At 35.2% G+C, this 24,576-nt stretch overlaps 2 protein-coding genes across 2 annotated transcripts; one reads left to right on the forward strand and one right to left on the reverse strand.

The window, feature by feature from the left end:
- Positions 1-11,985: 11,985 nt before the first annotated feature.
- Positions 11,986-20,136, forward strand: LOC107829744 (neutral ceramidase 2-like). Its single transcript, XM_016657213.2, has 9 exons — positions 11,986-12,311; positions 13,781-13,989; positions 15,988-16,293; positions 16,819-17,077; positions 17,613-17,871; positions 18,129-18,254; positions 18,385-18,448; positions 18,659-18,825; positions 19,546-20,136. Exons 1-9 carry the CDS (start codon positions 12,004-12,006, stop codon positions 20,134-20,136), a joined length of 2,289 nt encoding a protein of 762 aa, XP_016512699.2. The 5' UTR covers positions 11,986-12,003.
- A 38-nt stretch (positions 20,137-20,174) lies between these two features.
- LOC107829745 (alcohol dehydrogenase-like 7) lies at positions 20,175-24,223 on the reverse strand. The gene is made up of 10 exons (XM_016657214.2): positions 24,063-24,223; positions 23,322-23,458; positions 23,191-23,237; positions 22,114-22,439; positions 21,788-21,870; positions 21,635-21,710; positions 21,265-21,329; positions 20,863-20,958; positions 20,616-20,780; positions 20,175-20,495 (listed from the first exon to the last, which is right to left on the reverse strand). The coding sequence occupies exons 1-10, from the start codon at positions 24,121-24,123 to the stop codon at positions 20,379-20,381; spliced, it is 1,173 nt and encodes a 390-aa protein (XP_016512700.1). The 5' UTR covers positions 24,124-24,223; the 3' UTR covers positions 20,175-20,378.
- Positions 24,224-24,576: the final 353 nt, after the last annotated feature.

Here is a 24,576-nt window from a genome sequence, read left to right on the forward strand (position 1 = left end):
ATATATTTATTTCTCCAATCCCATGTCAGACTGGTGGAGTTAATCTCCGCGTGACCTTTCTTAACCACTGATTTAAACAGTTAGACAACAGCTCCGGGGAGTAGGTCTTCTTCCTCAGCAGAAGATCCCAGATTCGCGAGGGCATCGACCTCGGTGTTCTGCTCTGGGGGTACATGGACTAAGGTCCATTCTTTGAAGCGATGTAACGCGACTTGGATTTTGTCCAAATACCTCTGCATCCTATCCTCTCGAGCTTCGTAGCTCTCGTTCACTTGGCTCACTACGAGGAGCGAATCACATTTTGCCTCGAGAGTCTCGGCCCCCAAACTTTTGTCCAATTCTAAACCTGCAATCATAGCCTCATATTCGGCTTTATTGTTAGTCAATTTCGCGGTTTTTATGGATTGTCTGATTATGCCACCAATGGGTGGCTTTAGGACTATACCGAGCCCGGATCCACTTATGCTTGTGTCACTATCTGTGAACAGGGTCCATACCCCGAAGGACGTTCCTGATTTCAATAAAAGTTCCTTCTCTACCTCGGTACGAGGGATGGCGAGAAATCGGCCACAAAGTCCGACAGGATTTGGGACTTGATGGCCGTTCGGGGTTGATACTCGATATCATACCCTCCGAGTTCAATAGCCCATTTGGCCAATCGACTCGATAACTCGAGTTTATTTAGTATGCTCCAGAGGGGGTACGTTGACAAAACACAGATACAGTGACACTGAAAATATGGCTTCAGCTTACGCGAGGCGCTTATCAGCACGAGAGCCAATTTTTCTAGATAGAGATACCGGGTTTTGACGTCGCCCAAGGTTCGGCTTACGTAATAAATAGAAAATTGTGTACCTTGATCCTCTCGAACCATTACGCCACTTACCGCTATTTCATACACGGCCAGGTACAGGTATAACGTTTCATCCTCCTTGGGCGTGTGCAACAAAGGTGGGCTAGTCATTATAATAAATAATAGGTAATTTTGAAAAATAAATTAAGATGCTAAAATGATTTAAAATACATAATTAACATTATAAAAATATAGGGACCAATTTTACGCATATAAAATATAATTATACACTAAATGGGTTAACATTGCAACTATATGCAATTATATGCAATTTAGCTTTAAAAATACTAAATATAATTATAAAAATACATAAAAATTATATTAGTTATATTTTGGCATAAGTATAGAAACTAAGCGAATAAATTATTATAATAATAATTTAGGAAATAATTATTGGGAATTTTATGGATAAAAGGGGAGGAAATAAATCAATTTAAACCCTTAAAATTATGGAAAAAATAATAAAAATCTTGTGCACGCTTATATATGCATATATATGCTATTTTGAAGGTATTTATGCATATTTAAAATATATAGGAAAAAATTGGGTATCAACAACGCCCAAAACCTGGGGAGGCGTGGCTAGCAGCGGGTGTCGCACTAGCCCGAGCGAACCACTCTGTAACTTATGATCATTCGACCAAAACTAGAACATGCATATGTAGAGTTAGATGAACTCATTCCTTTTGTAACTATTATGGGTCCACATGGCCACAACTCATAATGTACAACTGTAAGTGAAAAACATTGTATCACTGAACTATTTTTCTTAAAACATGAATACATATAGGCCGTCAAGGCCTCTGACATACTATACAAAATGAACCTCTATCTACAAAGCCTCTAAGATTATTCGACATTATATGGGACTGGGTACTGTTCTACCCATAAATCTGTAGCAAAACTCTAACACGAAGGCTCACAGACTAGGCTGCACTCTGAAAGAGGTGGAGTCTTACCGATCCTTTGCTGAACGCTAACCTCATCTACTATGAGGGCTCGTCAAGATGATTATCTATACTTGCAGGCATGAATGTAGTGTCCCCAACAAAAGGACGTCAGTACGAATAATGTACCGAGTATGTAAGGCATGTAAATTAGTATATAAAGGACATAAAAGAAACATGGAGTAAAGGACTCAACCTGTAAGTCTGGATAGCTCTGTAAATCATGAAATATTTATAATGTCATGCATATGCATATAAATGTCATGTAATGCATAGGTCTGTACGTACATAACATCATCAAGCCTCTGAGAACATCCCATCATATCATCTCAGCCATTGTGGGAAAATCATCAATGTATACTAGTTGATCAGGTGGTAGTGCGTATATAATGTTGTAACCTTTTCTCATATCCTATATACATATATACGCGTATATAACGTCATCTGGTCATGGGTCAATTTACATGTATAAATGAATGCAATGCATGAGAAGTACGTCAATAAAATCTTTCGGAGTGTTATAAGACCATTTTACCTTTGATTCATATCATAAAATCAATTTACGTATTTTCTGAGACCCATGAACAGACGATAGAACAATAAGACATATGAGAATTCAAGAATATAAGCATCTCTAGAATTTTTACGAATAGAGTCATTTATGAAAGTTGTGCATTTGCTCGTTTTGTTGTATCATATGGACTATGTCAAAAGGAAAAAAGGGATAGCCTTAACATACCTGAGTCGATTCTCTTGATAATCCCTCTAACACATCTTGATTGCGACAAAACACAGAACAAATCGTATGAAAAGCTCGAAGCAATCACGTAGCTATGCAAGAAAATCTTCATCAAGTCTATCTACATGAAAGGTGGCATCATAAAAAGAAGTTCAACTTCTATCTGGTCAATTCATCACTTGTCTTGATAACTCTTCACTCTTTCTATCCTAATAATTTTCTGCAAATACCAACTGAAAATTCCTTGTCTAACATCTTTTAGTGTCCCTAAATACAAATGATTGACATCGTCCTTTCAATTAGTAATCAGTACAATTTTCTTGATACCAAAAGATTAACATTCAACCATGTTAGATCCTCCTGCTCCTTTTTCAAATTGATGTTTGTACTGTAATGGGCGAGTAGTTTTGTACAACCTCTTTACATCTTTTCATCCATTCTCCAATTTTCTCCAATTGGATATCTAAAACATTGAAGTCACATGACCATGAATACCTTCTCTTAAGAAAGAAGAAAATAACGTTAAAGCTTGGTTGAAGCTCCCTTATGATTTGGATAACATTCCTTTTGTGCTTGGTGTCACATAAATCATGTAAATAGGGGTGTATATAGGTCGGGTTGGTTCGGGTTTTACAATTATCAAATCAAATTAATTGTATCGGGTTATTAAATCTAAAGACCAAACCAAACCAATAAAACTCGGATTTTTCAATCTCGGTTTTTCTCGGATTTTCGGATTTTCGGATTTCTCGGGGGTTTTTCTAGTAAAATCTTCGTTTGTGCTCAAAATATTTCTTTAATCCTAGTAAGATACAGCTATATAAAGTATTTTCCTAGAAAATAATACAAAATATGAGATGTGTCCATGGCATTATCCTAAAATATTCAACAATAAAGACAATAAATTATGTAATATAAACATTGCTAATTAAAAAGTCATAATAAAAATAAACATAATCTAAAAGTACTAAGTCATTCTAAAATAAGTAGACTAATAACGGAGTATTATTTACATGACTAAACGCTAAAGAAAAAATAAAAATAGGTTATGCATTTTTATCTAAATTATTGCAAAACAAAAAATAGATATTCAATACATTCCCTTTCATAATATTGAATTGAATATCTTTTGTTAGCATTAATATTGATTTGATTTTGGTTTGGGCTTTTGTTAGCATTATTTAATTTACTAATATTAATGGCTGTAAAACTTATTGGAACATTCAAAAGTTCTAAGTCCAACCTTGATATAATACCTTAAAAGATAAAATTATGAATTTTTTTAAGGAATATTTATAAATTACATCACAATAAGTGTATTTATATTATATATTTAAGAAATATTTATAAATTACATCACAATAAATATATTTATATATTAAATATATCTAAAATTTCTGGTTGGTTTGGTTTCGGTTTGACTTTCTTTAGTTAAAACCAAACCAAACCAATTATGGTTGGGTTTTTTTTCGCAACACCAAACCAAATCAAACCAAACCATAGTCAGATTTGTTTTTTTCGATTTGACTCTGATTATCGGGTTGATGCGGTTTGTCGGTTTTCTTTGTACACCCCTACATGTAAATGTGCCACCTCCTAATCTCAGTTAAGAGTCATCAAAGGGGTAAAGGGGGGCGCTGCCACACTAATCTTTATCCCAAAGATTTTAATTAATTAGCTAACCTCCCACCCAAAAATTATTAATTACTCCAATTATTCACATAATTAAGAATTATCTCAACTTACGTAAAATACTACTTACTTTTAACATACTTTATATAACTTACTATCATGGTCATGTAGTACCATATAAAATAAATACATACACTATTATTTCATTAAAACATCCATGTAAATATATATATATATATATATATATATATATATATATATATATATATATATATATATATATATATATTCTCAACTTCTAATTTTTCTAATCTCATATAAAGAGTAAAAATTTTGTACGCTTAATTCTTAAAATGATAAAAAGATAACCTTCTTTTCTTGTGAGAAAATAATTTCTATCTTTGCAATAAAGAAAATATCATAAACTTTCTTATATTATGTGTATAATTTAAAGCATATTTGAAAGTAGTAATATTAATAACTATATACAATCATTTTTTCATTTTTTTTCCAAACTGTTTTACGAAAATGTTCTATTCAAATTACCATATCATATATACCGTTATATATATATATATATATATATATATATATATATATATATATATATAACGAAATCAAAGTTGTTAAACTTATGGGGTGTGACATGAAGAACAAAGAATTAAAATTTGTTGGAGCATTTTGCCAATCAAATGTTGGAGTTGTCAGCCCAAATCTGCTTGGAGCATTTTGCATTGATAGTGGATTACCTTGTGATTTTAATCACTCTTCTTGCGTCAAAATAGCACGGTATAGCCAGTTTTCAGATTGGTCAATCAAAAATAGCCACCGTTTACGAAGTCAATGAAAAATAGCCACTATTTGCTGCAACAAAGTCCGATCCCGTATAATATACGGGAGTTCGGGTGCATTTGTGTACGAACTCCAGCATATTATGCTGGACCAGTACACTTTGCTGACTCTTGTATAATATACGGGAGACTGGAGCACTGGTGCTCCAAACTCCAGTATATTATACTGGACATTTATACTTGTTGGAACTCCCGTATATTATGCTGGAGTTCTAGTGTACTTATACTTGAACTCCAGCATATTATATGGGAGTTCCAGGATAACTATGTTGGATCTCCCGTATAATATGCTGGAGTTCAAGCATACTTATGCTGGAACTCCAGTATAATATACGGGCATATTTTCCGGGGTTTGAACAGTATTTTCGCTCAGATTTATCTTTACATGAACAATGGCTAAATTTCAATTACTTTTGAAACTGTGGCTATTTTTGAATGACCAGTTGTAAATCTGGCTATTTTTAAATTTCTTCCTCTTCTTGCCATGGCAATGAAAAACTCTGTGTGGGCCTTGGGCCTAGGTAAAACTTAAAATGTACTTTTAAAATATTAGAAATAACCAGATTTATAACTGGTAATTGAAAAATAGTCATAATTTAAAAGTACTCAAAATTTAGTCACTTTTTGTAAAGATAAAATCTGAACAAATCCGAAAAAATTCAGCATTATCTACTGAAGTTCAGATCTTTTACATATGAGATTCCAGCATAATATGTTGGAATTCCAACATAATATGGTAGAACTCCATAGACCATAATCCAGTGTATTATGCTGGAACTTCCCGCGTGCTGGAGTTCCAACATAATATGCTATAAGTTTATACGCAAGAGCTCCATATTCCAGCATATTATACTGAAACTTTTTGTATTTCAGCAAAATAGTGGTTATTTTTCAATGGCTTTGCGAATACTGGCTATTTTTCAATTAGTACCGAAAACTAGCTAGCTGGTGCAATTTTCACTTCCTTTTTCCGCCCGTTAGTTAAATTGGACTTCAATTTCTAATGGGTTTTTTAACGACAGATATCCAGATTAAATCTTGAGTACAAAGATTATTGGAGACAGACAGTTTCAAAAGGTCGTTGAGCTTTTCACTTCAACTAAACAAGAATTAACAGGGAAGATTGGTTATCGCCCTGTTTATCTGAACTTCACAAATATTAAAGTTCAATAAGAAGGGAATAAGGTTGTCCAAACATGGCCTGCAGCATTGGGCCCAGGATTTGCTACTGGAACTACTGATAGGCCTGGTGTTTTTGGTTTCCAGCAAGGCGATACCGGGGTCAGGATCATTTTTCTGGTACATTATATACATAGATCAAAGTATATTAATTTGGACATTTCAAGAATGCAAAACTATTACATTCCTTCTCATACTTCCTTGAGGCACTTTGAAACTTCCCTGCTTTGAATAGTACATTTTCTTCGTTCTTAATTTTTTCACATGCTTCAATTTTCTCTTTTGTGTCCATCTTCCAAAATGGTTTCTCCTATATGAATCAAGTAAATAGTACATTTCAGCTGAATTAGAGAACAACAGACAACGAAATAAGCTCACATAATACTTAAATCAAAATGAAGATAAATTGATAAAGGTAAATTTCATCTCAAGGTACCGGTGTAACGATCCGGCCGGTCGTATCGAGAGTTATAGCCATATTTCCCCATTTTTGATTTTTTTGTGTTCTTCAGCTATATTAGGATATGTCAGGTCAGTTGGTTTAGGTATGGAGTAGTTTCAGAAAGGATTTGAGACACTTAGTCTCTTTATAAGAAGCTTAAGTTAGAAAAGTCAACCAGATATTGACTTATGTGTAAAGGATCTCGGATTTGAATTTTAAGAATTCAGTTAGATCTGTTAGATGATTTTGGACTTAGGAGTGTGTCCGGAATGTGTTTTGGAGGTCCGCAGTAGAATTAGGCTTGAATTGGCGAAAGTTGGAAATTTGGCGATTTCGGTCGACAGTGAAAATTTTGATATCGATGTCGGAATGGATTTCCGTAAGTAGGAGTAGATTCGTGGCATCATTTGTGATGTGTGTGTAAGATTTGAGGTCATTCGGACGTGATTTGATAGGTTTCGGTGTCGTTTGCGAAATTTAAAAGTTTAGAAGTTCTTAGGCTTGAATCCGAGGGTAATTTGGTGTTTTGATGTTGTTTTGAGTGATTCGAAGGTTCGACTAAGTTCGTATGGGGTTATATAACTTGTTGGTATATTTGGTTGAGGTCCCGAGGGGTTCGGGGTGATTCCGGATGGCTAACGAAGAGTTTGAAAGTTGGAGGAGGTGCTGAAGTTGGAACTCAGCTGTCATAATCGCACTTGTGGATGTCTCATCGCAGGTGCGAGCCCGCAGAAGCGAGCGGGGGATTGCAAATGCGAGATTGGAGGAGCTGGGCATAAGGCGCATGTGCGATGAAGTTCACGCACCTGCGATGGTCGCGGAAGAGAGGGCGCAGGTGCGTGTGTTGTCCTCATGTGCGATGTCAATTCCGCACCTGCGATGATAGTAGATGCGGTCTAGAGGCGTAGAAGCGGTCCAGGGATTTTAAGTGATTTTTCACAGATGCGGAGATTTTTTGCACAAAAGCGGCACCGCAGGTGCGCATATTGAGCCGCAAGTGCGAAAAAGCTTGGGCAGAACCTATAAATAGAAGACTTCGCGAATTTTTGCTCATTTCTATCATTTTGAACACGGGCTCTGGAGCTTTTGGGATGATTTTTGAAGGGGATTCAAGGATATTCACTGAGGTAAGTTGCTTGAGCTCTATTATCATTAGCCATGGTATTTTTCCGTTGATTTCTCACCTAATTAGTGGAGGTTTGAAGTGAAAATTGGGGGTTAGGGCTTAGAATTTTGGAGCATGGATTTTGGGGATTTGAGGGAGCAAATGATGTCGGATTTTGATGAAATTGATTTGGTTAGACTCGTGAATGAATGGGCTTTCTAGTTTTGTAATTTTTGTCGGATTTCGAGACGTGGATGAGTCGATTTCAGGATTGGAGTCCAATTAAGTAGTTTTTCTTGTGGAATTGGTTCTTTGGTGTATATTGATTGTATTGTATTACTTTTGGCTAGATTCGGGATGTTTGGAGGCCGATTTGAGAGGCAAAGACATCATAGAGTAGGATTTTGCTCGGTTTGAGGTAAGTAACGATTATAAATCTGTTCTTGAGGGTATGAAACCCCGGACATCGTGTCGTATGACTATTTTAGAGGTGACGCATATGCTAGGTGACGGGCGTGTGGGCGTACACCATAGGGATTGTGACTTGGTCCATCCTGTGAGACTGTAGAATCGATTAGCCTACTGTTTACTACGTGTTCTCTTTGTTTTTATGGAAATTGATTGCACTTCATGCTAGAAATCATGCTTAGGCCTTGTGATATCACTGTTGAGATCCGTGGGATCGTGTACTTACTGAATTAACTGCTATTTGTTGTTTTGTTCTTAGTCATGATATTACTTGCATATTTTACCTCCATTCCCTCCTACTTATCATTGATACATGTACTTATCTCTGTTTGGCCTGAATTCTATGCTTTTTGAGAGCCCGAGGGACTGGTGAGGTTGGTGACTAAGATAGAGCCTGAGTGCCGAGCTGTGAGCTATATGAGTGTATATGGATCGGGTTGCACGCCACAACGAGTCTCAGAGATATATATATATGTATATATTGGATCGGGTTGCACGCCACAACGATCCTTCGGGCTGATTATCTAATTGGATCGGGTTGCACGTCGCAACGAGTCTTATGGTTATTTATATATTGGATCGGGCTACATGCCGTAGTGATACAATGCTTGGGTTGAAGGAGCCCCTCCGGAGTCTGCACACCTCTAGTGAGTGCAGGTACCTATTGAGTATGATTATTGAGGGCTGAGAGCCGAGTGATTCAGTTGTTGATATAAGCTGAGTGACTGTTGCCTTGAGAGATTGTAATTGCTTTCAGATTGTTGTTCACTTAGTTGTTATTTGTCCTTCTTGATCAAATTTTTGGGAGACTTGATATCTGGTTTACTTGGGCACGTACTGATGTGACTTAAACTAATGAATTTGAAAGCGTGACTGTTCGTATTTGAAAGATATTGAGATAACTGTATTTACATAGCTCGTCACTACTTCTCAGTTCCTTATTTACTTCTGTTACTTACTGAGTTGGAAGTACTCACGTTACTCCCTGCACCTTGTTTGCAAATCCAGGTAAGACCAGGTCGCAGAGGATGTTGAGCTCGTGCGCAGCTGACTATCGGAGATCTACGAGGTAGCTGTCGGACGTCCACAGCCCTTGTCTCTCCTTCCATTGTTGTCTTTATTTCTGTTTTTATGGCATTTGACAGATTATTGTAAACTTTGATTCTAGACCGGTTGTAGATGCTCATGACTTAGTGACACCCCGATGTTGGGCTATCTTTTCCGCATTTTGCTTTTGAGTTGAACTCTTTTATGAAGTTTTTAATATGAAAAGCTTTGATATTTTTTAAATGAAATATTGAAGTGTTTGGAAGTGTGTCGGTTTGCCTAGCACCACGATAGACGCCATCACGACAGGTTAGAGTTTTGGGTCGTGACAATTTGGCACTTCATTAATATTTCATATTAGGACAAAATATTAACTTGTAAGTGATATCTTGGTGTAGTAATCAAACGCTGATAATAAAGAACATGTCAAATAACAAATCTTCCGTTGGGCCGATTTATCATTCACACGTAAAACCAAATAATTATCATGCATTTATTACCACAAGATGCACATGTAATTCTGTTAAACAATAACTTTCATGTGGGCCGATCAATATTCAAATAGGTTACGCATACACAACCTTTTATATTTCAAAATAAATAAATCTCCACAAGAAAGGTCACTTTGGCAACATTAAGCTTCGATTTTATTTATCTCAAAATATATACAATTATACCAATATCCAACTTTAAATTCTCTAAACTGAAATATGTATATTTTCAAGTCAAATAAATTGTGATAGGCCCAAAAGCTGAATTAACCACAAAAGTTAACAGCTGCCAGTACTTAAACCGATGAATCTAACATATTTAATTCACCAAACAAAACATAAATAAATAAAAGTTACTTACTGAACTAAACTTTTCTAGCAGCAAAGGAGGATTTGTTTTTTCTTTATTCAAAATTTAAATGTTGCAGGAGCTTTATATTTGTCCTTAACTGGAAGAAATAGTTGCTGCTAATATCCTGTTTATTTTTATTTTTATATAATCATAAAACAAGAAAAGATTAACTAAATAAGTAAATCCACAAACATAATAAACGTTTCTGGCAGCAAACATAATACCTCCAATTCCAAAGAACTATATTCATGCCACATCCAAAACTTCAGTTCTTCAATTTATTTTATATTCACAACTTAAACCACCGAAAGTTAAATTAAAACAAATAAGTGAATATGTAAACTTAAAGGCGGCAAACCTTAAGAAAAATTAATGATTCTGAATTATCATGTCATAATAGCGGCAACCTTGGATCATCGTATATGTATTTTTATTCTTCTTAAAGCAGACAACATAAATATATACAAAGTATTATGTTTCTACTTTATTCTTATTCATTTATTTGCAACAACATGAATAGGGATAGCACATGAATCCCAAAGAGACGTGAGGTGTCAGAAAATATTTTCCAAAAGCAGTGCTGAAAATATATTCACGGAAAGTTAATTCTTAATGAGTTAATATGATATAGGCTCTGATACCAATTGTTAGAACTAAAAAATACTTTAAAGATGAACACCATCATCTTTACCCAAGAACTATCGTATCAAATCATCAAGAATAAAACTGAATGCGGAAGCGTAACTGAATCCATGGGAATGGATGAAACTCGTTGTCTTATGGTTAGTGGTCTTCCAACCGAGACGTAGGAATTACACAGAAGACGACTCTCACTTTTCCAATGATGGAATATTAGAAAAGAACCTTACGTCTAATTTGGGGACCATAACTCATTTATAGTTGGACGTGTTTATGTAATTCTAATTTAGCCCATCATTAAATTAGAAGTTACATCCGGGTATCTACACATGAGACCACATACTTTAGGAGATGTCTTATAGACCCATTTAATTTTAAACCTTAGCAGATTATGTCTAATTTGGATCAACCTTTTAACGATAGCAACCAACATATAATTATTTTTAATACAAAATATATGTGCTACCTCCATAAACTTTTACAGTTAATCCTAAGCTGCAAAGGAAGAGGAAACGTGGGGGTGTGCACTCAAAATCTGTGGGGCAACTTTACTAAAGCTTTAAGATACTACTGGCCAATTTTATTCGAAATGCAACTTTGATTGACTCACTTTCATTTGAGTGATTTCCTTCTTAGTCATCACTCATATTATTTTCTTAATTTTCATATGGTATAAATGTCGATATTGCGCCAAATAAAATAACAATAATAACGGTAGCGTTTACAAAGACCTTACCACAATAATAACTCTAAATGCACACTCTGATCCGAACGAATTTGAAAAACAAACAGCTAAAATACGAGCCGTAAAAAGAGGTACAATTCCAACATAACAAACAAGACTCAGCTTTCCCAAACTTTCACGTTCGGAGCGGCCTAAGAAGTGATACCAACTAAGGCACCGGTTGTCCAAAAACAAAAACAAAAACAAAACAAAAAATAATATATATATATATATGTCTATGAAATTTTGCAAGCTTTTGGAAATATTTCGCAAAATTTGACTATTTTATCAAAAATTTTAGAAATTTTTTTCCCCTCTTACAAAACTGCAAATACTACTTTTTTTCAAAAATTACTATTTTTATGTCCAAATGCCTACTAAATTTCTTCATAGTATAATTAAAAGATAAAACATCTAAGGTCTATGTCACTTACTCCCGACAACTCCTAGGAATTCCCAATTTTTACACTAACCTAAGTACACAACCCTCATATATTCTGAAAGCTATCTAGAAAATTTCCTTCACAAACCAAAATGAGAAGAAAAACAGAGATTTTATTAAGTATTTTTCTGATTTTAGGTTGTTCGATAATTAGAAGTGTCAATGGGGAATACTTGATAGGAGTTGGAAGTTATGACATGACAGGACCAGCTGCTCAAGTGAACATGATGGGTTACGGTAATTTTGATCAAGTTACTGGCGGTATACATTTTAGGTTAAGAGCTAGGACTTTCATTGTTGCTGAAAGTTCAAAAGGTCCGAGGTTTGCTTTTGTCAATCTTGATGCAGGGATGGCTTCACAACTTGTGACAATTAAGGTACTTGAGAGACTAAAATTAAGGTACGTACCATAATTTCTAGTCACTAATTACTTCGTCCTTGAACGAGAGTCTTGGCGTAATTGATAAAGTTGCAGTCATGTGATCAGGAGGTCACAGGTTCAAGTCGTGGAAACAGCCTCTTGCAGAAATGCAGGGTAAGACTGCGTACCATAGACCCTTGTGGTCCGGCCCTTCCTCGGACCCCACGCATAGCGGGAGCTTAGTGCACTCGAACTGCCCTTTTTTTAATTACTTCGTCCAGTTTCATTTTATTTGACGATATTTCCCGGAAGGTAAAGCTTTTTTTTTTTAAAAAAAAAAAGTTGTTTGAATATACTATAATCGAAGTACTTTAAAAAAATGATCTTAAATATGTCATGTCTTTTTTATATGTCAATACAAATATTTCAGGAAGGTGAAATAAAAAGTATAACGTTAGAATTCTCAAACATAGAAAGGTATTATTTTTTTAAAAAGACTAAAAAGAAAAAGTGTATCGTGTTACATGGAGCATAAAAAGTAACTCCATCCTATTTAATTTGTTTGGTACTATTTTCTTATTAATCCGTTCACAAAATAGTAACACGTTGCTATAATTTGAAACAATTAACTTTAAATTTATCGTTTACTCTTAATAATGAAATATAGTCACACAAATGTTATGACATGTTTAAATCCGCAAACTTTAAAAATCTTCATTTCTTTCCTAAATTTGATGCCGAATCAAAATATGATACTCCCTCCTTTCATTTATAATAGTCCACTTTTGACTTTGCATCTCCTTTAAGAAAAATAAAGAAGTATATATTTTATAATTTTATCCATGACAATGATAGCATTTCAAAAAGTCCTAGGAAAGGGTTTGTGGAAGATCTTCTCTTTCCTTTTCATTACAAACAAAGCGAAGGCGCTACTTTTAGCCCTTTCAAGAATGAAGGCCCGCGCGACACTCGGCGTTAACACTCCCAAATCTAAAAATCCTAACCACAGTTTTAATGATAACGAGCGGCGAAAGCATACAAAGATAGTGAGGCTTCCATCGCTTAGATTTAGGGCGATAGGGCGCACCACAGATACGATAAGAAGCACCCCTCAATCGATAGGTCAAAGACAGAAAGATAGTACCAGTGACATGAGTAGTTAATGTTAAGGGTAAAACAAAGAAAAAATTATTGTGTTTCTATTGATTTGCTAAATGGACAAGTAAAAATAAAAATATATTTTTAGTATAGTGAAACAAATAAAAGTAAACGAGGCGAGCAAATTGAAACAGATGAGTATAGATATACATACAAATTTTCTTTTGGACTAATGTTTAGTGCATTTAAAAAGATTTACACTAAGTACTCACTCCTAGCTATGTTATATTAATTCGTTACGAACACGTTAAGGTATAATGAAAAATCTATGTAACATAGAATTGCTGCGCCGTAGTAGAAAATGTTATATCTTAAACAATTGTGTTAATACTTTGTTTGTATATATGAAGGTATGGAAATTTATACAGTGAAGAAAATATTGCAATAAGTGGGACACATACTCATGCTGGTCCAGGAGGTTACTTGCAATATGTGACCTATACTGTAACTTCACTTGGCTTTGTTCCTCAGTCATTTGAGGCCATTGTTACTGCTATTGAACACAGCATTGTCCAAGCTCATGACAATCTAAAGCCTGGTTCCATCTTTATCAACAAAGGTAAGAAATCAATCATTATATATATATAACACTAAGGTAAGAAGAAAAAGAAAGTAAAAAGGGCTTATTCTGATTTCTTGTTTAGGATTTAAGTTATATTCGTTGATATCGTCCTATATATATGGGTGTAATTTAGTTGGAGTTAGTTTCACATATGATTACTAACTTTACCTGCTTTAACAAGAAAATCACAAAAATTCCTTTTTGTCACATTAAAGTAACTTAAGCTTTTCACTATAATATTATAGTTACAAAAATTTATCACTATACTAGTAAAATCATTTTGATGGTAGGTTTTGCCGTTATAGTGGTAAAGTTTAGTGAGATTGAATTTTTTTTTAATGAGACAAAAAGGTTTTATGACCTAATTGTCATAGTTGGTAAAGTATTTAGTGAATTAAATGTTATACTAGTGGATAAAGTTCGAATACGAAAAATAATTTGTAATTTTAGTTTTAGTAACCATACACAACAACAATAACAACAAATCAAGTATAATCCCACAAGTTGGGAGTGGGGAATATACAACAACAACAACAACCCAGTAAAATCTCACTAATGGGATCTGGGGAGGGTAGTGTGTATGCATATCTTACCCCTACCCCGCATGAGTAGGGAGGTTGTTTCCGAAAGACCCACGGCTCAAGACAAAGGACAAAAGGAAACAATATTAGTATCACGAGAGAAATTATAGGAAAAGTAGAAACAACATACAATCCAGAAGAAAGATGCAAAGAAAAAGCGAAAGCGATGACTAGTAAATAGGTCATGCACTCGAAAGCGAAAATAGTAAGAGACATCATTGTCACTAGCTATCTTAGACAAAAAACCCTACCATACTAGTCCCATAATGGTACGAAGAAAGACAATACTCAATTACATCCTAACCTACAATCCTAATACTCGATCTCCACATCTTCCTATCAAGTGTCACGTCCTCGGAAATCTGAAGCATCGCCATATCCTGCCTGATCACCTCTCCCCAATACTTCTTAGGCCGCCCTCTACCTCTCCTCTCACCCTCCACAACCAGACGCTCACACCTCCGTAACGGAGCATCTGGGCTTCTCCTCTGAACATGTCTGAACCATCTGAGCCTCGTTTCCGCATCTTATCATCAATAGGACGACGTGCACCTTCTCCTGAATATCATCATTCCTAATCTTATCCATCCTAGTGTACCCGCACATCCACCAGAACATCCTCATTTTTGCTACTCTCATCTTCTAGATATGTGAGTTCTTAACAGGCCAACACTCAGCTCCATACATCATGGTCGGTCTAACCACCGGTTTATAGAACTTACCTTTGAGTGTCGGTGGCACTCTCTTGTCACACAGGACTCCAGATGCTAACCTCCACTTCATCCATCCTACCCCAATACGGTGTGTGACATCCTCGTCGATCTCCCCTCATTCCTGGATAACCGAACCAAGGTACTTGAAAGTTGTCTCTACTTGGGATGACCTGTGATTTAAGCCTCACATCCACGCCCACTTCCCCCGACTCAGCGCTGAACTTACACTTCAGGTATTCTGTCTTCGTCCTGCTCAGGTTGAAACCCTTAGACTCAAGAGCCTGTCTCCAAACCTCCAACCTCTCGTTAACACCAACTCGCGACTCATCAATCAGAACTATATCATCGGCGAATAGCATGCACCATGACACCTCCCCTTGAATATGGTGTGTCAACGCGTCCATCACCAGGGCGAATAAGAACGGACTTAGCGCAGAACCTTGGTGTAACCCCATTACAACTGGAAAATGCTCAAAGTCACCTCCTACTGTCTTAACCCGAGTTTTAACCCAATCATACATGTCCTTAATCGTCATAATGTAGGAAACCGGCACACCTTTTGTCTCCAAGCATCTCCATAGAATTTCTCTTAGAATACGCAAAATAAAAACGTAATTTAATCGATTGTAGTTGATTATTTTGCCCTCTTTACTAATCTACCCTTCGATGGAATTTAATTCCTTTTTTAAATATTTATGTAGGGGATCTAGAGAATGCAGGTATAAACAGGAGTCCAAGTGCATATATATTCAACCCTAAAGAAGAGAGGTCCAAATATGTTAACAATGTTGATACTCTAATGACCCTATTGAAATTTGTGGATGGAGAGACTGGAAAAAGTGTTGGTGCATTCAGCTGGTTTGCAACACATGGAACTTCAATGAGCAGAGACAACAAACTCATCAGTGGAGATAACAAGGGTGCAGCTGCTAGGTTCTTTGAGGACTGGTTTGCTTCTCAGGAGAAAAATTCCTCTACAAATTCTACCACTTACTCTAAGGTGTTAGGTAGGTAAAATTAATACTCATTTTGTTTGTGATGAACACAAACACAAGACTTCAATGAGTATTTATTACTCATATGATTTTAATACTATGTACTGACAGTTTAAAATATATGTTTGCATAATGTGATCAAAGACGTTGAACCTAACTCAACTTCAAGAGTTGTGATTCCAAAACCAAATCCATGTTGATATGTTTCTCAATATTGGGTTCATGTGTTATGTTATACATGCTTGTCCAGTATTAATCGGGGGAGGGGGGAAGGGGGGATGTCATTGGCTGAAAGAATAAGTTGTAGTCTCCTTTTTGTCGTCTTGGCAAATTCTCGTCTAAATAAGTTAACTTTTGAGATTAAGTTAGTAAAATTACCTATAAGGTAACTACGAGTAAATATTTTGATAAAAGCACTAACCGGTTTACCTGATAAAAATTGTATTCCATCTAATATGCTATCATCCTATTCACTAATTGTGTATAAAGTCTTTATATCGTTAGTGTTTGTAACTTAAATCTTTCTTTATGGATCAGGTAGCAACCAAGCCTTGTTCTATAAAGCATCTAAAATCAAGCCCACAGGAGGAAAAACTTGTGCAAACACAACAAGCCAAGGGTTTAAGGTGAGGAAGAACAAAGAATTGAAATTTGTAGGAGCATTTTGCCAATCAAATGTTGGAGATGTCAGCCCAAATGTGCGTGGAGCATTTTGCATTGATAGTGGATTACCTTGTGATTTTAATCACTCTTCTTGTCATGGCAATGACCAACTTTGTGTGGGCCGTGGGCCTGGGTAAGACTTAAAAGGAAAAAAATCCCAGAAATAGCCGGATTTATATCTGGTAATTGAAAAATAGTCACAATTTTAAAAGTAATCGAAATTTAGGAACTTTTTCATTTAAAGATAAAATCTGAACAAAAACACTCTTAAAAATCCGGATAAATTCCAACATAATATGCTGGAGTTTGAATTTTTTACATATAAGATTCCAGCATAATGTGCTCTGTAATTTCATAATGCGCCGGAGTTCCAACATAATATACTAAAAGTTTATACACCATAATCCAATATATTATGCTGGAACTTTCTGTGTGCTAGAATTCCAATATTATATGCTGGAAGTTTATACGCATGAGCTCAATAATCTAGCATATTATGCTAGAACTTTTCGTGTTTATTTTCAATGACTTTATAAATGCTGGCTATTTTTCAATTATCAGTCTAAAAACTGGTTAGCCTGTGCTATTTTCACGACTTAAAGAGTACTTCCTTTTTCAGCCCGTTATTTAAATTGGGCTTTAATTTCTAATGGACTTTTTAACTACAGATATCCAGATGAAATCTTGAGTACAAAGATTATTGGAGAGAGACAGTTTCAAAAGGCTGTTGAGCTTTTCACTTCTGCTAAACAAGAATTGACAGGGAAGATTGATTATCGCCACGTGTATCTGAACTTTACAAATATTAAAGTTCAATTAGAAGGGAATAAGGTTGTCCAAACATGCCCTGCAGCATTGGGCCCAGGATTTGCTGCTGGAACTACTGATGGGCCTGGTGTTTTTGGTTTCCAGCAAGGTGATACCGAGGTCAGGGATCAATTCATTTTCTATAATCATGAAAATAAACTCGTGATCTTTACACAAATAGCCAGATTTACAGTTTATTTTTCATGACGGATATACATAGATTATACATATATATTATATATGAATTTTACATATATTATACATCCGTCAGCTATTTTTAGTTTAAGCAGTTGGGTGACGGCTATTTAGGTTAATATTTTACATTCTCTTTAACATTTTTGTTGTGTTTAAGGATGAAGATTTGATCTGCTTTACAGATAAATCCATTTTGGAAGAAGCTAAGAGATGTGTTAAGAGAACCAAGCCCATATCAAGTGGGCTGTCAAAAGCCCAAAACTGTTTTGCTGGATACCGGAGAGATGTTCTGGCCCTATCCATGGGCGGTAAGGCCCATTAAGAAAATTAAAGGAAAAATAGAAAATTCTACATTAAAAACATTTTCTTGATTTCATTTGTCAATAGAGTAAATTTATTGATGAATCTTGGTTTTTTTTTTCTTCTTTTTTTTGGCAGCCAGCAATACTTCCAATTCAAATTATTAGGCTGGGAAGTCTCATCATTCTCTCTGTGCCAGGAGGTAATGATTAGATTATGACTTTTTCTAAATAATTACTAACTATAAATCCTTATAAAAATTATGATGTATGCTTGTATATATATTATTATGTAGATTTTTTTCAAAATAATTAATAAGAAACAATGTACAATTTCATATGTGTTGGTTCTTGGGACTTCTCATTCTTTTGGTACAAAGGTAATACTACTAAATTATGCACAACATGTACAGAATTTACAACAATGGCTGGTCGTCGATTAAGAGAAGCAGTGAAAGAAACACTAATAAGCAGTGGAAATGGCGAATTTGACGACGAAAATGTTGTCATAGCAGGCCTAACCAACGCTTACTCACAGTATATATCAACTTTTGAAGAATACGAGCAACAAAGATATGAGGTACTAATACTTACTTTTGACTCGAACTATATCAACAACAACAATAATGACCCACTAAAATCCCACAAGTAGGGTCTGGGGAGGGTAGTGTGTACGCAGATCTTATCCCTACCCCGAAGGAGTAGAGACGTTGTTTCCGAAAGATCCTCGGCGCAAGAAGACGGGAAAGACGAGAGAGAAGGGAAGAGACAATATATTAGTACCATCAAACAGAAACCAAAGAAATAATAACAGCATCATAAGAACTAGAAAATAGTTAGAAATGCAATAACAAAACCAGAAAATAAGCCTCGATGCTATGAAAACGGAAAGATAGTGTGAACACAACATTAACCACTAGCAAGCTATGGCCAACCCTATCAAACTAGCCTCACCCTCGGACTCAAGCACATCCTAACCTAAAACCCTAATGCTCGACTTCCACACCTTCCTATGAAGGGCCAAATCCTAGGAAATTTGACTCGAGCTATATATGTATTTATAATAAATGTTTGAACCTCATGGAAGGAATATAGTCAGTAACGGTAATTCACTATCAGAGTATAATTCTTTTTATATCAGTTTATGTTACAACATATAACTGTCAATATTAAGTCTAATGGCTCACCTAAAAAATGAAGTAAATAACATGTTATAACAAGGTCAAAATATAATGGTAGCATGTTATAACCTTAAATTTTGTTACATTTTAAAAGTGTTGAATGTCAAAAATTTGGACAGGCTGCATCTACACTATATGGTCCCCATACATTATCAGCATATATTCAAGAATTCGAGAAGTTAGCTGAATCTATGGCAAAAGGAGAACAAATTCCTAAAGGACCTTCACCTCCAAATCTTTTGTCAATTCAACTTAGTCTACTACCAAATCCTACGGGTGACTCACCTCCACAAGGCATAAATTTTGGTGATATTAAACAAGACATAAATGTACCAAAATCAGGAACATTTAAAAAGGGTGACAAAGCAATTGCTACATTCTGGAGTGCAAATCCAAGATATGACTTACTTACTGAAGGCACATTTGCTGTAGTAGAAATGCTACAAGGCAAAAGATGGATACCTACATATGACGACGACGATTTTTGCTTGATCTTTAAATGGCAAGCAGAAAATAGTACGAGTGTGGCTGCTGCTGCAAATGCTACTGCTAATGTGAATAGTTATGGTTATGCTACACTTGAATGGGAAGTACCAGACGAGGCTAATCTTGGCGTTTATCGCTTAAGGCATTTTGGATCAACAAAGAAAACGAAAGAATCACCAAACTTGTATTATACTGGTGCATCTAGTGCTTTTACTGTGTCTTAGGATAGTAAGACACAGAAAATCCAACATAAACATGCAAATGTATGAACAGAACTTTGGCATTGATGATCTTGTTTGTTCCCACAAAAACAGATATTAACTTAATATTGGAAAAACAATTGCCTACTGTTCATCTATTACAGGAGCTTTTTTTCTTAGGCGAGTAAGACGGATTTCGAAAGTTGAGGTTCAATAACTAAAGAACAAGGGAATACTTATTATGGCGCAGGCTGCAGTGAGATAAATCACTTGTCCATCCAAATAACACAGCGTAGGCTCTTTCCTTGAATAAGTAAATCGAAAGCCTTGTTGATGTCTTCAAAATTCACTTCATGTGTCACAAACTTGTCCAATTGCAATTCCTAAAGCCACGAAAAAGGCAAGGACTAATGTTATTCAAATGAATCCCATTACTTTATAATTGAAATGCAGCTTGTCGCTTGAAAAGAATCGCAACAAACATAAGCAGAACGATTAATTACCTTATCAAGATAACGTTTAACAAGGATAGGAACATCGGATTTTGGTTTGAGACCACCAAAGAGTGCTCCTGTGAGAGTTTTCCTACTCGTAAGAACCTCAAAAGAATTCAAGTTCAGCTGTGCCCCTGGCTTATCAACTCCTAAAACAACTGTTTTCCCCCAACCCTGCATTTTATATCCAAAGGTATTAGGTATGAGTTTGTTCTCATTATTTTGTTGATTAGTGTAAGAGTTATATGGGGGAGACCTTTCGACAGCAGGCGAACGCTTCCTGCACAAGTGTTCCCAGACCAACACATTCAAAACAATAGTCAGCACCTCCATTAGTCATCTCAATTATCACCTGTTTAGAAAAAGGAAAACAAATTATGAGAGTTTTAGCATAGGATAAGGATCATTGCCATATAACTATAAGTTGTCTAGCTTCTACAATAACAACAACAAACCAAGTGAGCTCCCACAAGTTGGGTCAGGGTAGGGTAGTGTGATACCCCTACCCTGGTAGAGCAGAAAGGTTGTTTTCGCTAGACCCTCGGCTAAAGAGGCAAGGGGTCAAGCTTCTAAGTTAGTAAATTCCATATTGTAAGAATGAATGCTACAACCATGTTTTATGCATTCATTCACAAATAAGCATAATCTTTTTTCATACCTGGCTAATAGGTTTATCCCCACAGCTGTTGGAATTGATAAAATCAGTGACTCCAAATTGCTTCCCTGTGTCAAATGAGAAAGATAAAAATAAGAAAAAAGGAGAAGAGGAAAACGAATATTTTCTTTTTTGTTATTGTTGTTGTACATCGAAGGGGAGCCTTGGAGCAACTGTCAAGTTGTCTCCGTGTGACCTATAGGTCACGGGTTCGAGCCATGGAGTCAGTCACTCATGCTTGCACAGGATAAGTTGCCTATATCACACCTCCTTGGGGTGTGGCCCTTCCCCGGATCCTGCGAAAACGCGGGATCTTTGCGCACCGGTTTGCCCTTTTTGTTGTTGTTGTACAATGAATATTTAGTGTACCTACCTATTTCAAACTTGTCAGAGTTTATATCTACACCAATAATTCTGGTAGCACCACATAGCCTTGCTCCTTCTGCAACCTAAAAGATCCTCAGGATTAAGCATAAGTGGTTATTAATACTGACAAAAGCAAGAAGAAGGAGGAGGAGGTACATACTGCTAATCCGATTGCACCCAAACCGAAGATCACTACAGTTGAACCTGGTTCCACATTTGCTGTTTTCCAAGCAGCACCTACTCCTGAAAGCTCAATTTAGATAATATCAGACATGAAATTGTTCATGGATTCTTATATTAATCTAATTTACACGCATCGATAGTGTAAGTAGTAAGAAACTTGTTTTATTCCCAAGCTACCTAATAGGGTAAAACTACTAAAATGATGATTTCAAGTGCTAATACCAATTCGATACAGAATACAACTAACTCTAGAAATGATTAAAACATGTAAAGATAAAAAGACAGAAGAGGTCAGGAAATTACCTGTTGATACTCCACAACTAAAGAGACATGCCCGGTTAGGTGGGATTTCAGGATCAATCTTTGTTACATTAGTAATGTCTACGACTGTGTACTCGGAAAAACTTGATATATACAGGAAATGGTGTAAAGTTTCTCCTTCAACAGTAGTGAATCTGCTTGTTTCATCTCTATGTAGCAATGGAGATACCTCAAATGGGAATTTGGAACAAAGGTTGCTTTTCTCGGATTTACAGTCTACACATTCCTTACAGTCGGACAAAAATATAGGTACAACTGAATCTCCTTCTTTTAACTCCTCAACATCTTCTCCAACACTCTCCACAATCCTTAAATTCAGTAAGAATTGGTATCAGAAAGAATGTCATATATAAGAATCCATGCCTCGACTTTGACTAGCAAAAGAGTAATAAGCAATAAGAAAAAAAAACACTATCCAAAGAGACATATATCATTTGCATTTTGAAGATGCATTTTTAAAGCATATATTATTGTAGTAAAATTTATTTAAGCCTGTGCTGAAACATTACCAAATTCTGTTCCTAAAACATACTGGATCAAACTTAGCCATGTTAACTATTGCCTTCAATCAAGAAATCAAATAAACCACGACCAAGGAATTGACAGGGATCACGGAATATACTGCTTGTTTGTTTCATTTTTTATGACAACTCTTTCCTTCTTTGTCGATTCCAAAAAAGAATGACAACTTTCTATATTTTGAAACTTCTTAAATTTACACGTTCCTTTTTACCCTTAATGACATGCTTTTATACAATCAAATCTCTCTATAACAGCCTCTTTTGTTCCGATATTTTGGCTGCTATAATGAAATGTTACAAATGACATAGGAGTATATTATAATACAATATAAAAATCGATTTCGATAAAATTTTGGCTTTTATAGTGAATAACTATTATATAGGAATGCTATTATAGAGAGATTTGACTTTAAACATGTTATTGTCACAAATTCAAAGGGTACTTTTGGGGTATGTGCCAAAAATCTTTCGTTCTTTGTAAATTTTATGTCCAGCCAAACACCGTCGTATAAAATGAAACAAAAGAAGTAAAATTTACCCAAAAGCTTCATGGCCCAAGATTCTTGGAAAACAACCAGGAAATTCCTAAGAAGAATAAAAAAGGCATCAGAAACAAAAAATTCTACTGAAGAGAGATTAAATTTGGAAATAAACATAAAAATTCCATACTTTCATCTTCCAGAAGGTAATGTCGCTGTAACAAAGAGAAGTACAAATGATTTTTAGTCGAACTTCATGTGCTTTAGGAGGAGCCACAATCACTTCCTCTATCACCAGTGCTTCTCCTGGTTTTCTTGCTACCGCAGCTGCAGCACCACACTCACAAATCAGGACCCGTTTGTCCATAAAAAAAAAAAAAAAAAAAAATCCTTTTTTCAAATTTTTTTTTTCGAAGTGTGTTTGTCCATAAAATTTCAAAAGTTTTTGGAAATTTTACGAAAATGAATTTTTTATATTCAAAATTTTCAGAAATACTTTTTTCTCCACCCACAAAATTATAGTAATATTTTTTCAAGTGAAATACATGTCCAAACAAAATTTCAAATTCTAAATACCATTTTTCAATTTAACTCCAAATACTATTTTTTTTTCAAAGCCTACAATTTGTATGTCCAAACGCCTACTAATTAACAAGTAAAATGGATTTTTTTAAAGAAAAACAGCAATTTTTATCAATTAAAATCTCTAATTATTTTCAAGATTCCACATAAACCACTTGGCTCGACTATAAGAATCCTATATATATCGACACGATCCTGTAAATATAATTTATATATAACTGTGTATAATCAATGTAAAATCTATGTATACTGACTAAAAAAAATAAATATTGAATGTGACCGGCTATTTGTGTAACAATCTCATATATTTATGTGAATTTGGAACGTATAATTAAAGATCAAAATTTACCTCTGCAACGAATAGGCTTTCCAGCAGTTTTGCTAATGCCGTTTTGTTTTGTAGAAGCCATTTTTGTCAATACTGCAAAGCACGGAATTAGAGTCAGAGAATTGAATGAGTTGTTATATCTTCACTTCTCTGGTTTTTTATAGGGTCAATGGTTAGCTGCAGCGAGGGAAGAATACTTGATCGTTATCCACTAATTAAATATTAGTACTTATTATATTGTAATAGTAAAACAGTAATACTAAAATAATAATAGTTATAGACTTATGGTATCAAATTTAAAATTTGAACAGTTTCATATAAATTAGAAATTTAAAAAACTATATGAAAGTTGTGTAAAAATAAAACTCTGTTTAATATACTCACACAATCTAAAAGAATTTGTAAACTAATAGGTACGTTACTCGCGCTTGTCGGATTTTGCTGAATATTTTTTTTGGATGATCCAATACGAGCCGATAATATTTTTAGAGAATTTGACGGTTTTAACACTAACATGTCATCTCAATTATGAAAA

This window comes from Nicotiana tabacum, chromosome 12, assembly GCF_000715075.1.
Source record: "Nicotiana tabacum cultivar K326 chromosome 12, ASM71507v2, whole genome shotgun sequence".
NCBI lineage: Eukaryota > Viridiplantae > Streptophyta > Magnoliopsida > Solanales > Solanaceae > Nicotiana > Nicotiana tabacum.